General features: G+C 38.2%; 1 protein-coding gene across 17 annotated transcripts in view; it reads left to right on the forward strand.

Annotated features, from left to right (window-relative positions):
• Positions 1-16,217, forward strand: part of Pcdh15 (protocadherin related 15) — a 1,427,876-nt gene that overhangs the window by 1,245,600 nt on the left and 166,059 nt on the right. For all 17 annotated transcript variants that reach the window (XM_036167862.1, XM_036167881.1, XM_036167872.1 and 14 more), the window contains 2 exons: positions 1,633-1,857; positions 9,313-9,429. In XM_036167862.1, the coding sequence (XP_036023755.1) occupies positions 1,633-1,857; positions 9,313-9,429 (342 nt within the window). The remainder of the gene's footprint in view (positions 1-1,632; positions 1,858-9,312; positions 9,430-16,217) is intronic.

Below are 16,217 nucleotides of genomic sequence, written 5' to 3' on the forward strand. Positions count from 1 at the left end.
AGTAATTATTTTTTATTTTTGATATTATAATTACCATTTCCACTTCCTTTTCCTCCTTCTTAACATCCCCAAGACTCCTTCTTGCTCTTTTTCAAATTCATGACCTCTTTTCTCATTAATTGTTGTTACAGACATATATGCTGCATATCTATATGTGTATTAGTGTGTATACATTTCTGGTGATGCAGAAGTGATCAAGATGGATTTGCAGCCTCTATGGAATTCTTAGTCACCTTTAAACAACTCTCAACATTGGTAGTCAGAAGCAAGATCCTAGGAATCTGAGCTATATCTTCTGTTCAACCTTGGGTGGTTCTTTTCAATAGAAAAAGCTGCTTTGCAACTGTGGGCTCAGAAGCGAGTCAGTTACCAGATAAAGAGAGAATCAGAAAGGATTATTCAAGGCCATGTAAAAATAAAACACTCAAAATGTCAAGGGAGATGCTAATTGATGTTCAAGGTTCTAAGGAGCCAGAAGGCATTGTGTTCTGTCACTGTGTTCAGAGGACTGGATTGCTGTCATTTGAATGTTGAATGTCCCTTGAGGCCCATATTGCTCAAGGCTTGATCCCCAGCCTGTGGAATTATTAGAGGTTGGGACACAGGTAGCATGCCCTTGAAGAAGATTTTGAGTCTCCTGCCCCTTCCTGTTTCTCTCCACTTCCTGGGTTTCAGGACACAGACAAGGCTTCTCTGGTCCTTGTTTACCACCCTGATGTACTGGCCTCCCGTATGTCCACACAGGGCTATGTGATCAGGAGCTGAAACCCCATTTTATAAGTTTCTCGGTCAAGCAATTTTGTAACAATGCCAGAAAGGTGACCAATAGTGTTGGTCAGAGATAGAGTGGAAATGAGAATTTTCAACAGGGAAATGACATGAACTCTGTGCTTTGACTGGTTCCCTCTACCATGATGTCATCAGCAGAGAAGAGGAGAACGTGAGTGACATGTTAGGCAGTGTGTGCTTCAAGGAGTATTCATTGAACAAACCCAAGCTTCTGCAGTTCTACTCTCTCCATTGTGTGACCTCCACCAAGGTGCTCTTCCCTCTCTGTCCCACTGAATGGAATGGCCCTTTCACCTCCACAGAAAACCATCTTTTCAGCCGGGCTCCAATTCAGAACAGCTTTGGATAAAACACTATCTTTCCCAGTCTGTTTGGGTATTTATGCCTTCTTCTCTTTCATGGTATGATGTAGAGAGCAAGATTTACACATCAGTTCATTTTATTCTTTTTACTTCACCTTCTGCATGATGAGTGCCAAGCAGATACTAGTAGAGGCAGGAAAGGGCAAGAGAGTGGCCTTTATGGATGAATACATTACCCCATCCTTCCAAGGCATCCTTCTGAGAAGGAACTGTTTCCATATTTACTCAGAAGATTTTAGAACCTGTTTATGTAAATCACTCCACAAGTATTTTTAATTCAAAAAGTATTTTATGTTCATTAGATTATGCTCTTCCTTTCTCCTTCTCTCCATTTTCCATTTCCTGAAAAATGAGTTACATGTCTTCTTCTTATCATGAAATACATGCTGTTCCAGGTACTGATGCATTTCTGTCAGCCAGCCCTCATTCCTCTTGTGGGAAACCCTCTGATGTAACCATTCTTCTCTCCAACTTGTCATAGGCCAAGGATGTTGATCTTGGAGCAAATGTGTCATATCGGATCAGAAGCCCTGAAGTGAAGCACCTTTTTGCACTGCATCCATTTACTGGAGAACTGTCCCTTTTGAGGAGTTTGGATTATGAGGCCTTTCCTGACCAGGAAGCAAGCATCACCTTCTTGGTGGAGGCCTTTGATATTTATGGGACGATGCCACCTGGTATAGCAACGGTCACGGTAATTGTGAAGGTAAGGAATCTGGAATGATTGCTCTCCTCTCTCTATATGCCACATCTGTTTCTTCAACTCACAGTGTATTTTTGAAAAAAAAAAAGTCATAGGAATTCAATGGTATGTTAACCAATGATAAAAATTTATTAATATGAAGTACTTATGAAGACTTGCAAAATAACCCTACAAGAAGGATTTTAAAGAGGTATTAAACAAGTCTTTGAAGACTGGCTGTGAGTCTGCCATATGCTGTGACTGGTCAGACCAGAACTTCATCTTAATATGGTATGCCCCTACTGTCCATCACAAAGTGGATATTAACAAACTTTTCAGGAAGAAGAGAAAGAGAGGGGGAGAAAGATACAGAGTATAGATGAATAAGAGTTCTCAACAAACTAGTTTAGTTTGTCATTTCAAGACTCTAAGATAAAAAGGGCTGAAGAGACAGGTGGGTTTATTGTGCAATTCTGCATTAACCTTCCATTTCTCTGACACTGGGAACTTGGCTTACCTTTCTGGTGGCTAAGAATTTGTAATAACTACCAGGAATAGTGATCAATACAATTATGGTCCTAGCTAACAGGAGTGTAGGGGGTCAGAAGAAGTCCAAATGGGACCAAATATATCAAATTGATTGGAACACCGTCTGTTTTGATTATATTCTTGGAAAAAGTCAGTAGAAACAAACTGGGGCCTACTATTTTACTTAAACAAACAATAGAATCAAAATAGGTTTTTAATTAATCATCCTGGTCCTTCTCTAGACTCCAGCCTCCTTAGTAATTCTTCCTTGCCCCAGGCTGCTCTTTATTGTAACACAAGGTTTCACAAGGCCTCACAGCAGCATCTTTGAGGGATCCATTCACTGTGGTTCATTCTTTCCTCAACATTTAGAGGATGTTGGACTAATTCTGTGTCGACTCAGTCCTTCATTTTATTCCAAGTCAAGTATCCCAGTAGATAAATCTGCCTGATCCACATCATTTCTTATTTATTATACATTAGAAATAAAACTTCTTCAATGTTTAATTACATGCATGCTCAATATCAGTTTTTAATTCTTTTCTAACTTATATAAGCATACTAAAATTTCAGGCAATATTCCTAATGGCAGGTGGTTGCTTTATCTTTCTGGTAACTCTAGGTGAGATGTGCAAATTGAAACTTTAAAACTCTCGCAGACACCATTAAAGCCAACAACTGGAGTACAGGTCACATTTCTCCACAAATGGAACCTCCCCAAGCTTACAAAGTTTCAACTGTTTGTCTGCTTCTAGCAGCGTGGCAAGCTGTTCCACTGATAACATAATTGCACTGTATTTGAGGAAGAGACATTTGTTCCTGGAACACTCACCACAGGGAAAGCATCTTAAAGAACCTCTCTTTGAAAAGTCTGAACAGAGCCATGGTCTCTTTTGTAAAGAAGAAGAGAAAGAGGAAATGATAAAATTATTTAGTGTTGTGCTCATCTAATATTTTAAATCTTGGTGACAGGGTAAATCAACAAATACTTGGAAGAACGTATGTCTGCATAATGAACAAAATAGAAGTTTACCACAAATTCCTACAAAAGACTTTTCCAGTGTCAAGTTCCAATGGTCTAAAACAAAATCATGTAAACAACCTATATTTTGTTGTAGATTTAGAGGGCACTGATAAACAAACTGTTATTGTATAAAAACATAATAAATCACATACTCTGGGGAAATACCTAATATCCAAAAAAGGTCTAAATAATGTAAATGATAAGATCCAATATGATGACTTACCTCCCAAACTAAGTTATAATACAAACCAGTTCTTGAAATCTAAGATATTATATAATTGCAGAACTAGAAAAGGTATACCAATCAGAAAGGCTGAGTTTGTTCATAGGCAAATGACACCTTCTAGAGATGAATAGCAGGGTTCCTTTATTGGTTATGATTCTATCAGAATGGCTCCAGAGGAGCAAGGGGATGGGGGGATTCTATGTAGAGAAGTGATTGAGTTCACCCTAGCTGTGCTTGCCTGTCCCAGAGTGTCTGTGTGGGACAGGAAGGGCTGGACAGAGGCTTAAGAATAAAATGTTGCTCACAGAAGATCAGGTTGTGGCAAACAGTGGGTCCTAGAAGGACCTCATGTTTTATTCTTTCAAAGGACAATCCTCCAGAACAAAATGCTGCTATGCAACAGAATATAAACTAGATGTTAGCTCCTCTAGAAGGAACCAATGTATAGGACCCTAGCAATGCTGACAAAGACACAATACCTGAGGGCCACTGAGTAGGGACCTGGCTTTGATTGGGACATGGTACCCAAGGTTTCAGGAAGTAGCCTGGGTACAAGAGTTGGAAACTCTACACATTTCAAGACTAGGGACAGCTGTCATCTTCCTGTCTAAATGGAGGCATTTGAACAAAAAGATAACTGTAGGAAACTAGCTGCTGGAATAATGATTGCTACTCTTCCAATTTACTGGATGCATGGAGCTGGAGAGATTATTCTGTGATTAATAACTTTTTTTTGCTCTTCCAGAGGACCTGGGTTTAATTCTCAATCCACAGGGCAGCTCATACCTCACCTGTAACTCCAGTTTCAGGAGATCTGATGGTTCTTGCATCTGCAGGCATCAGGCATTCAAGTAGTGCACAGACACACATGCAGGCAAAACACCTGTATAAAATAAAATTTTAAAATTAAAAAAGACACTGAGCTCTTCCATAGAGTTATTTATCTTGACAAAATAGAAATAATGGCTTTGCACGGTGGCCTTCAAATATCTCCACTCTTCTCTTTTGCTGGTCAGCATCTTATTAATGTGTTCCTTCTAATGCATTGGCCACCAAATTTCAAAAGCTGAACACCTGGGGAGACATGATTGCACCTGATACAGAAAGTTGTTTGGGGTCTCTTCATATCCATCAGTTTAGAATGTGAGGGCTAAAATGTAACCTGTTTCCTCTAGTGTAGGATAATTTCTAAACAGTCTTATTAAATAAGAAACACAGAGCCTAATACAGAGGTAATAGCCTAAGAGATCAGAGAAATAGCGAATAGCCACTAACTAGCTTTATCTTACCACCATGCCATAGCTTTCCATGAGAGCTTCTTCCTGTCTAACCTGCGTTTTTATTGCCTTGTTGTTCTGCCTTCTCATTGGCTCTAAGCCTAACCATATCACTTCCTCTCCACTGCCTGTCTAAACAGACCTCCAGGTCTCTATGGTTGGTACTGGAAATAAAGGCGTGTGTCACCATGCTTGGCTGTGTCCTTGACCACACAGAGACTCTGCCTGCCATGTGATCAGATTAAGGGCGTGTGCTACCACCACCTGACTTCTGTTATGGCTGATTATTTGACCTCTGATCTCCCGGCAAACTTTATTTATTAACAACTAAGAAAGAACCCTCAAGTGAAGATTTTAGTTTTCTAATACTATGAAAATATTGGAGAAATTGATTTCTATTTAAGAAAGTCCCAGTGCAAAAACAGGAAAATATGCTGTTTGTCTCAAGGCATGCATGTTTTGACTGCACACTCAGAGGTGCAGGGATGAGAAGTGCCAGAAAACATAACACAAGAATGCAGCAAGAAAAGGAGAACAGAAGAGAGATCGACCCTACAGGAAACAGCGGTGTGACAGCGCATACATGGAGTCGGGTAGCCAGGAACATACTTAATTGGCACAGATGGTAGAACCAACTGTACTTGCCTGAGAAGAGGTGGAGGAGGGCATGGTGGTCAGACACAGGACAGTGCCAGTGCCAAAGACAATGGCGGAAGCATGAAATCTGCTCCATCCACTGTTCCCCACCACTGTGTCTTCTTGGGGGGGCATCAGAACTGAAGGAGATTTAGACCATATTTGAGTCATATTTCTGAAATCATCACATTTTCCTCATCTCTTTATATTTAGTTTTTGTGGGTTTTTTTTTCAACTTGTTATTCATTTATAAACTGGCCAGCTAGCTAATAGGATCCTAGAATGATGTTCAAATTATTCTCCAAATCTACTCTTTGGTCTGAAAAAAGAAAAACAAAAACAGTTTGCATGACCCTTATTCAAGACCTTTATTTTGAAAATGAATGCATGATACTCATATTTTCTTCCAGCAAGCTAACAATATCTTGAGGTCAAGTTTTATTGTGATTTAAATCACAAGCTTTACTGGGAAAAAAAAAAAAAAAAAAAAAAAAGCCATAGTGAGAGATCCCTGATGTTGTTTTAGTTTAAAACCGTGGTAATATTTAGAATGCTCTATCGAAACACAAAAACTAATTTTTGTTCAGATCAACAAATATAACCACAGGAAGCAAACTATAATGGGTTTTAACGATAAAAAATTAACTATAGGGCAGAGGAAGAAATCTTTCCTTTTGCCAATACTGCCCTCTAGTGGCAAAGCTGAGCTTTTAAATTTACAGCGTACTAGAACACACAGAGAAGCAGAGTTAGTTATGTGCGGGTTTTTCTTTGATGTCCCTGGAGCATAAAAATAATGAACTATTGATTATGCATGTTGGCATTGCATTTCAATAAACTGCCTCATCTGAAACAGCACATGGTGGGAGAATGATGGGCAATCTGCCACATATCCCAGCCACAATAGACATTATAAGACGAAAACATGTGCAGTAGGCCATCAAAAGAAATACTGCTACATTATAGCTATATTGATTTATTCTTCACGCCGTCAATGGCAAGCAAAAATAATGAGGACAATAAGCAATCTTGTAATGGCCTTCTGTTATTAAAGCCTTAGGTATGTGTGTAATCGGTTTATGAGGACAGATATCCAAACACCCATGGTGAACTCATAAAGGTGAATCTGGTAAATACCTTCCCAGCAGAGAAGAATAAAAGTTCTTTTCTCTCAATACCACCCAAGAACTGAATAAATACAACTAGAAGAATACACTCTTATATACTATTCCAAAGAGGGAATAATTCCAAAACTTTGCATTTCTTTCGGCCAGAGAGGCATGGATGGCTACAGAAGAATATACACAGGGGCACATTGAATTTCTCAAGCTGTGGAAAGCCATGTGGTTAAAATTGTGATGTTGGATTTTCCTTTTAAGACCTCTAGAAGTTACAGTTTAGGGGTGCAAATTGGATTTCCATCTTTAGTTATAAGATACACTCACTAAATTAATGTTTCCTCCATTTTCCCTGCCTGGATCCCAAGATGAGTCTTCTAAGTGCATTTGCTAGTTCAGGTTCTACACCTCATAACTTACAAAGAAAGCCTTCTTTTTATAGAAAAGGTTGTGAGCATTACCTGTCTGAGGAAATGGTACCTTTTATTTTTCAATTTTGCTCACTGAGGACTGTTTCTATCTCATACCTTTGGGTTATTCTTATCCAGCCTACCATACTGTTCATATGAAAGGAAACTTGCCTCATTTCTCAGACATAACCACCCCGACCATTCCAGAAAAAAAAAATGTTTATAATTGGTTAATTAGTACATTTTAGATTTGCATTGGGTAGAGGCAATGTCTCTGAACACATATGAAAGAATGTCTAATGTAGTTTTACCATATTCATTTAAGAGCAAATGAGAAAAGGTGCCTTGGAGAGTAAAAATAGCTAATTAACAACATTTGCACAATGCCTCAATGTGTTTGACCTGAAGCACTCCCAAACAGTGCAGAAGTTGATGCTTAATCAAACACTTAATCAAACACAGTGTAGTAAACACTCTTTAGTCAGAAATAAATATCACACAGTTCTCCCTAAATGATAAGATGGTTAAGAAAAATCTTCTTCCTCTCAGACTTGATTTATTGTTTTTGGCTCTGACAAATAAATAGATCAGTTTGAACAAAGTCAGTAAATGTCTGGACCATCACTTTTATGCATCAAAAGGAAGTTAGGAGAGGTTTCTTATGGGAATATTGTTATCTGGAGTCACAGAGTATCCAGGAGTATAATATCCAGTGCTTAGTTATCATGGACATAACTTAGTTAATATCAACTTAATAAATGATAGTGGGCCTTAACCAACAGAGTGAAAAGGAAATCAGATGCATATAAATTGCTTTGAAATTTCCCCGTAAGTAAATTAATGCTGTTTTCTATCTGTAAGCATATGTAATTCTGAATACCATCACTGTAGTGTGCTTCAGGGAAGATTCCCCCTTGTTATTTTATATTCATAAGAATGAAAATCAAATCAGAGAACATTTCACAGCTTGGTCATACAGTCATATTAAGTATGCAAGATATTCAAAACAAGTAACAACACATCATCTTATCCCATTTCGTGGACTGAAAAGTTTTATGTTGTTGTTGTTGTTGTTATTTTTGAGATAGGGTTTCATCTGTGTGGCCCTAGCAGCTCTGGAACTTGCTCTGTAGACCAAGCTAGCCTAGAACTTAGAGATCTGCCTGCCTCTGCTTCCCAAGTGCTGGAATTAAAGGCTTGCCAAGTTCAGAATGTAACATTTTAAGAAATCACATTGGGAGCTAGGTGGCTGGGTAGGTTGTTCTTGATTTGCAGGTATGAGGACCTGAATTTGAGGGGCCCAGAAACTACATTTATAAAAAGAAGAAGAAGAAGAAGAAGAAGAAGAAGAAGAAGAAGAAGAAGAAGAAGAAGAAGAGGAGGAGGAGGAGGAGGAGGAGGAGGAGGAGGAGGAGGAGGAGGAGGAGGAAGAGGAAGAAGAGGAGGAGGAGGAGGAGGAGGAAGAGGAAGAGGAAGAAGAAGAAGAAGAAGAAGAAGAAGAAGAAGAAGAAGAAGAAGAAGAAGAAGAAGAAGAAGAAAAAGGAAGAGAGATGGGTGGAGAAAGGGGAGAAAAGGGAGAGAGAGAGAAGGAGGAGGAGGACGAGCAAGAGGAGGAGAAAGGGAGGAAGGAAGGGAGGGAGGGAGGGAGGGAGGGAGGGAGGAAGGAAGGAAGGAAGGAAGGAAGGAAGGAAGGAAGGAAGGAAACGATGCAGCACTGTTTATATAACTGCAGAGGCAGAGACAGACATATCTCTGGGACTCATAGACCAGTCAGTCTGATCTACTGGTGAGTTCCAGGCATGTGAGAGACCACATATCAAATCAAGAGGCGCAAACATCCACAGAAAGCCACCTGGAGTTGTACTTTAGCCTTCAAATGTACACATGAACACGTGCATGCTCCCTCCACACACATGCTGAACTGGCACACATGGACACGCAAACATTCACACCATAGAAGAAATTTTCTTCATGTTTTCAAAGGTTAAAATTTACATCATACCTTTAGGGATATTCTGGAGCAAATTCCAAGCATCACTTCAGCCTTGAAAGTGTGTGATATTCTGAGGGTGTCTGTCAGCTGGCATCATAGACATTGACATAGGGACCTGGCTTCTCTAGGGTGTCAGCTGGGAAATAAATAGACATGGGAGGGTGCAGCTGGCCATGGCAAATAGGTTGCATGACATAAAGAGCTGAATCGACCTAACCATTTTCCCAGTCTTGACTACAGCACTAAATTCTCTTCTCTATTTTACAGGACATGAATGATTACCCTCCAGTATTTAGCAAGCGCATCTACAAGGGGATGGTGGCTCCAGATGCTGTCAAGGGGACACCAATCACTACTGTTTATGCTGAAGATGCAGACCCTCCTGTAAGTACAGACACTGACCAGTGCTCTGAGTTAAGTGAGAAAGTGCCCAGTCCCTAGGAAAGCAATGAGGTCTTGAGGACCCCTCCCCTCCTCTCAGGAATCCTTACTTAATACTCACCTTGACCACTGTCGAAGTGAGACAGCTGAGGATACGCTTTTTACTGAGATTTCAAGATGTTTACTATTTGTCAGTCTATGTTACATTAATGATAAACATATGCAGAACATTTGCATTTGAAAACATTCACCATCATGCAGGATCTTTAAGTTCAATTTTGTGCAGAGAAGGATCCACATTCATGCTTTTCTGTTTTATTCATGCATGACCATTTTATAAGAAAATGCAAAGTCCACATATAGCAGAAGACTGCATTTCTTTCTTTTTTTTTTTTTTTTAGGTTTTTTGAGAGAGGGTTTCTCTGTGTAGTTTTAGTGACTGTCCTAGATCTCACTCTGTAGACCAGGCTGGCCTGGCCTTGAACTCACAGAGATCTGCCTGGCTCTGCCTTCCAAGTGCTGGGATTAAAGACCTACCCCACCATGAAATCTCAATATTTTTTCCAAATATATTTAGAAGAGTTTCCTTTAACTATGTAGAGCATTTACCTATTTCAAAACATCCCAAATTGCCAATCAAGGCAGAGAGCTTTCAACTAATACATTATTATAACAGAAATTTTTCCTTAATGTTGTTAAATTATTACATTTGATACAACATAAAAGTAATAGCTCCAGTATAAAATGCTCTATATAAAACTTATGATGCTTTCCACTGTTTTTTTTAATATATTCTGAACAGAATATTAAAGATTTACATTCTTACTTTGAGTGAACTCATGTTACTAATGGATTCTGGAAAACACACACAAAAAAAAAACCGTATTAAGCTGTAATTGAAAAGTCAGGGGAAAAATTAAAGTCTTGAATCATGTAAGCAACTTAAAAAAATATTTTTAGTGTTAATATCCATAGTATTTCTAAAACAATTTTTATTTAATGAAAAGTCAATGGCAGTCATAAAATGTATCAGTTCCAGCAGCGACAAGCTGTATGAACTTTATTGTGACTGTAACATCTGAAAAAAAAAAAAGGAAAAAAATGAATAATGAATATGTTGACTTTGGAAGCAACGGTCTCTAGTTCAGGAACACCTTCCCTGGGATAGTAAAACATTTTTGTAACTTGTAAGTTAGCCTTCCTAAAAGTCTCTGACTTAAATCTTTAAAGTTCTTTGAAAAACTGTTCCAGGTCTACATTTCTGTGGAAGAAACTTTTAATTTGCAGTCTTGGTTCTTTAGTGATTGTTGAAATATCTGATAATTGATCATGATGTTGATGATGATGATGATGATGATGATGATAGTGATGATGATGATGGTGGTGGTGGTGATCATCCCATTGGCTGAGCATGTTGGCTTCAGTGGCTACATTTTGGTGCAAATTTCTCTTTCAGTTTCTACTCTTGAAACATAGCAATGTTTCACAATAGCTATTATTTGGAGTTTGTCTTTTTAACTATTTCTACAGATTTGTTCCCTTGTATTAAGATGCCTGTAGTTGGGCTACATCCATGACAGTGCAAAATCGTCACCCAAATTCAAGGAATTTTTCAGAAGACAAGTGCTGTATGCATAATTTTAAAATATAATTTTGTTCTTATACTTTGATGTTGTTCTCATAAAATCATGTGTTTTTCAGATACACTTGCCTGATGCTTTCTTCCCTCTTAATGTTACAGACATTTACCAATAGATAATGATTTTAATTTCCTATCCTGTAGAGTTTCTCTTCCTTTATCTGTTTCAGTACTTATGGCTATTACAGTCTAATATACTACTACATGCTTATTTGGTGACCTCTGTTCTAAACCAAATTCTTTATGTAGGAAACTCACTCCAACATATGTATTCCCACGTTTTAGTTCAGTACATTATAGCCAGCTATGAAACATTTGCATAATATGATAAATAGATAATGTTTATTTGTGTGCTCTTCAGTGTTGGCAAATTTGCAAGGACCTCAGAAATCTGGCTATGTATGATATTCGGAAGGTTTGTTCTCTCCAAGCCTCAGTTAGGTCACTGAAGAACTGAAATTTAAGAATGATGCATATTGATTTCTAGCACAGCTTCTGACACCTCCTGTTTCAAGTATCATTGCTATTCAGAAATTGCTTTTGTGTGTAGAGACTCACCACTTCTTTTCCAAGACATCCCATTTGTTTCGAGGAAAGTGAGAACCAGTCACACATTTGAAACACTAAAGCAGTAACAGCAAACTGTTGGAGGGATCAAATGCAGACACTGAGTGCAGTCTCAAAGCCAGAGAGAATGCTCTTTTTGAATAGAAATTAAAAATTATAAAATGCACGCTGTGCAAAATTAAAGTGCTCTGGAGGAAGGAGCAATTTTCCAGGACTCCAACATTGCTGGGATTTTCTCTTCCCCTCTACTGAGATAGCAGGATTGACATAACATCCTCACATGGAATTGAGGGACTGATGGATTGCTGGGATAAATAAAAAATAAACTACTAACCTTTTCTTTCTGATCACTAGGGACTTCTCACTTCAAACTTTCACAAAACAAAACTGTAAATGTAATATCCAATCATATATTTTGATTCTTTCTGAAACTACAAGTCAATCGAATGGAATTCTGTCTGTAGACAGAGCTATAAATTAACCTATTATGTAATTAGTATTAAAATAGTGCCCTCTGTCAACACACAACCATGAACCAACTGGGATACATAAATAACGCTGGCTGTTTGCCCATTTCTAAGAAGTGAAGCATGGAAGTTCAACTCCTCAGTGTAATCTTTCCTTTCATGTGTTTTAGGATTAATGAGATTCTTGTTAATTGGGGCGTTAATGAGAACATGCTTAGTGTTAGTAACTCATAAACTTCCTTATTTAAAAATAATACATAGTCTTAGAGAATTATGAAATAAAATCCCCATAAAAAGATTGTAAATTATCAATAGCAGTTGGCTTAAAATCTATTTCTAAACAGTAAGTAATCTTACAATATTTCTTCAAAAGGAATAATAAGACAGTAGTCACTAGTGTGATGTACTTCACACCCTTCTATGAAGACATGAGACTTAGTAATTCTGGATTCAGACAAGCCACCAAGGAGTTACTCATAGAGTGTTTGTACAGTTGTCTTTCTTACCAGCCAGGGTACCTCTGCTGATCTACAGAGGGGAGAAGACGGCCAATTTATTTTATTTCTACAATGAGTACCTTGTGTTTTGTTAAAATGTTGTAATGTCACCATGAACACCAGCTGATTGTGATCCTCTGAGAAAGCTTATCCTTGGTTCTGTAGCATTTTATAGCCGATGTGTTCGTAAGAGGAATAGCATCATTTTCATCCATAACTTGCTATTTGCTTGCTCCCTATGCAACACTGAAAGCTGCCCATAACCAGAAATATTGTAAAATTGTGTGTGTTTTCACCTTTGCTTAGTGTGCTCATCTGTTCTTTTCCTTGGGTATCTTTGCTGATCAATTTTTCATCACTCCTCCTTTCCCAGCCTGTCTTGTAACAATACATTGATTCAACTTATTGCCAGCTAAGTAGCAGAAACCAATGTGACTCCACAGTCTAGAGCATGTAGGGTGTACATAGCTGGCAGGTTCTTTCCATCGCCATAAAGCCAAACCAGGTCTACTGGCACCATGAATGGCTTGTAAATACTGAGGTGATATGGCCAAGCCCACATCCCTTTGGTTTCAGAAACTTAATTAGATGGAAAAAAACAGCACCATAAAAAAATGGGGTGAATGGGGTGGGATTTTTCAACGATATATGGGGTATAGTTGGATTTGAAGATAAAAAGGTACAAATTCAAGACAGCACACATATGATTAATATTTGGAAATGGTTTATGAATACATATGAGTATGAATGGTTTAAATATCTCTCATTTATGATCTCTGGGCTTACATTATGTTATGTAGCATTATAATGATATGTTATAGGTAATGTGTCATGAATGATAAGTTACTAAAACCAATTATATGGTGACTATTACTTGTGATCAATACTACATTCAGATGAAAATATCTCTGGTCTCATTTAGAAACTGTCAAGCTATTAAGGGTCAGGGGGTATCTTTGTTATTTTTTATTGAAAATACGTTGTTCACACAATATATTCAGATCAGAGTTATCCTCCATCATCTTCTCCCAAATCCTCCCTTCCTCCCACCTGGCCAGCTCCATGCCTTATTACTTTCTCTCTTTAAAAGCACACAGGCAAAGAAAACAAAATGAACAAAATAAAGAAAAAGCATAAGAGAAACACAACACACAGGGACACACACACACACACACACACACAGTAAAACACAAATTTGTAAACTATAATACACAAGCAAAAGATCAATAAGGTGAAAACTGCCAAAACGAAACCATGAGAGAAAAAGGCCCCCAAAACAGTGTTGAGTTCATTGTGTGTTGGTCATCTACTGCTGGGCACGGGCCTGGCCTTACGTGTGTTTTGTAAACCCAGTGAGACTCTATTGGAGAAACTATTTTATCTTTTGTAAGTGGTTGTCAATTGAAGATACCTTCTTAGGTATGGATGTGAGCTTGTGTTCACTTTCACCTCTTAGCTCTTGGGACCCCAGCTGGCTTGGACTTGTACAGGCCCTGTGTATGTTGCCTCAGTTTCTGTGAGTTCATATGTGCATCCATGCTGATTTGTCTGGAAGACACTATTCTGTTGCTATCATCCATCCCCTCTGTCTCTTACAGTCTTTCTGCTTCCTCTTCTGCAGAATTCCCTGAGCCCTGAGTGGAGAGGTTTGATGAAGACGTCCCACTTAGAACTGGGCATTCCAGGGTCTCTCATTCTCTGCACAATGCCCACTTGTAGGTCTTTGTATTCCCATCTGCTGCCAAAGGAAGCTTCTGTGGTGATGACTGAGTGAAACATTGATCTATAGGTATAGCAGAGTGTCATTAGGGGCCATTTCCTTGCTATGATGCTTTAGTAACAGAACACTAGTATTTGATTTTCCTCTAGGTCCATGGCTTATCTAATGTCTTTTTTTTTTTTCTGGCCAAGTAGTGTCAGGCATAGTCCTTAAACCCAATCAGATAGTGGTTAGTTATTCCCACAACTTTTGTGCTACTATTGTACCAGTGTATCATGCAGCCAGATCACAGATGTAGATCAAGGGGTTTATAGCTTTTTAGGTGTTTAACATTCTCCTCCAGTAGTGTGCAGAGTACCTTCCAGTACCATGAGCACTAGTTAATATGGGTGAAGGCTAGCCACCAGCTTATCTTCTCCATGTTCAATGAGATTGTGAGTGTTGCCATTCACAATAGGGCCTTACCATCACTTTGTGGAGAACAAACAAAAGCCTTGGCAATAGACTTGGAGTTGTTTGGGGGTCTCCTGGGGATCCCCTTAGCTAACAACTCAATTAAATATAAACCATTCCTGGAAATGGAGGTTTCACTAGGTGGAAGGAGATGTAGAGCTGGGCCTTTTTCTCCCCTGTTATTCAGTAATTCCATTTAGATTTTTCATATATATATATATATATATATATATATATATATATATATATATATATATATTTTATGAATCATCTACTGTAGTGCATTTTCATATGACCCCTCAAATGGCCCTTAGTGTTAGCTATCCTTTCACATATTTTCCCCCTTAGCCATTCTTTACACTCTCCATTCAGTCCTTCCATTCCATTCTCCCTCTGCCACTCCACAACTGCATATTCTATTTCCCATTCCTTGGGAGACCATTCCCTCCCAATAATCCCTTACTCTATACCTAACCTCTGTGGTTATGTGGATTGTAGCATGTCCATAACTGGATTAGAGGCTAACATTCACATATTTGTAGTTTGGGATGTGGGTTACCTCTCTCAGTGTGATTTTTTTCTAGCTCCACCCATTTACCTGAAAATTTCATGATCTTATTTTTTGGGCAGCTAAATAAAATTCTATTGTGTAAATGTACCACATTATCTTTATCCATTCATCTGTTTATGGACATCTGGACTGTTTCAATTTCTAGTTATTATGAATAGAACAGCAATTAATACAGATGAGCAGGTACCTCTGAGATAGAACATGTGATCCTTTCAGTATATGCCCAAGAGTGATACAGCTGGATCTTGATGTGCATCTCTTCCCTGATTATGGAAGAATTATCACACTGATTTCCAATGTGGTTGCACCAGTTTTTAATCCCACCAGCAGTGTATGAGGTTTTCCTTTTCCTACATCCTCTCCAGCAGGAATTGTCATTTGTTTTGTTGTTGTTGTTGTTGTTGTTGTTTATTTATTTGTTTGTTCATTTGTCTGTTTATCTTGGCCATTATGACTAGCATAAGACAAAATCCCAAGTAGTTTTTATTTGCATTTCTCTGATGGCTAAAGATGTTGAACATTTCTTAAAGTGTTTTGTAGACATTTGTGTTTCATCTTTTGTGAATTATCTCTTTAGATCTGTACCCCATTTTTAATTAGATTATTTGTTTTCTTGATGTTCAGTTTTCTTGGTTATTTACATATTTAAGTATTAAGCCTCAGTCTGATGTGTAATTGGTAAAGATATTTTCCCATAATGTAGCCTGATGCTTAGTCTGAGTTATGGTGTCATATGTTATACAGAAGCAGTTTAGTTTCACAAGGTCCTATTTATTAACAATTTTTAGTGCCTAAATTATTGACATTCAGCTCAGAAAGTCTTTTACTATGCCGATGAGTTCAAGGCTATTCCCCACTTTCTCTTCAATAAGATTCA

This window comes from Onychomys torridus, chromosome 18 (assembly GCF_903995425.1).
Source record: "Onychomys torridus chromosome 18, mOncTor1.1, whole genome shotgun sequence".
NCBI lineage: Eukaryota > Metazoa > Chordata > Mammalia > Rodentia > Cricetidae > Onychomys > Onychomys torridus.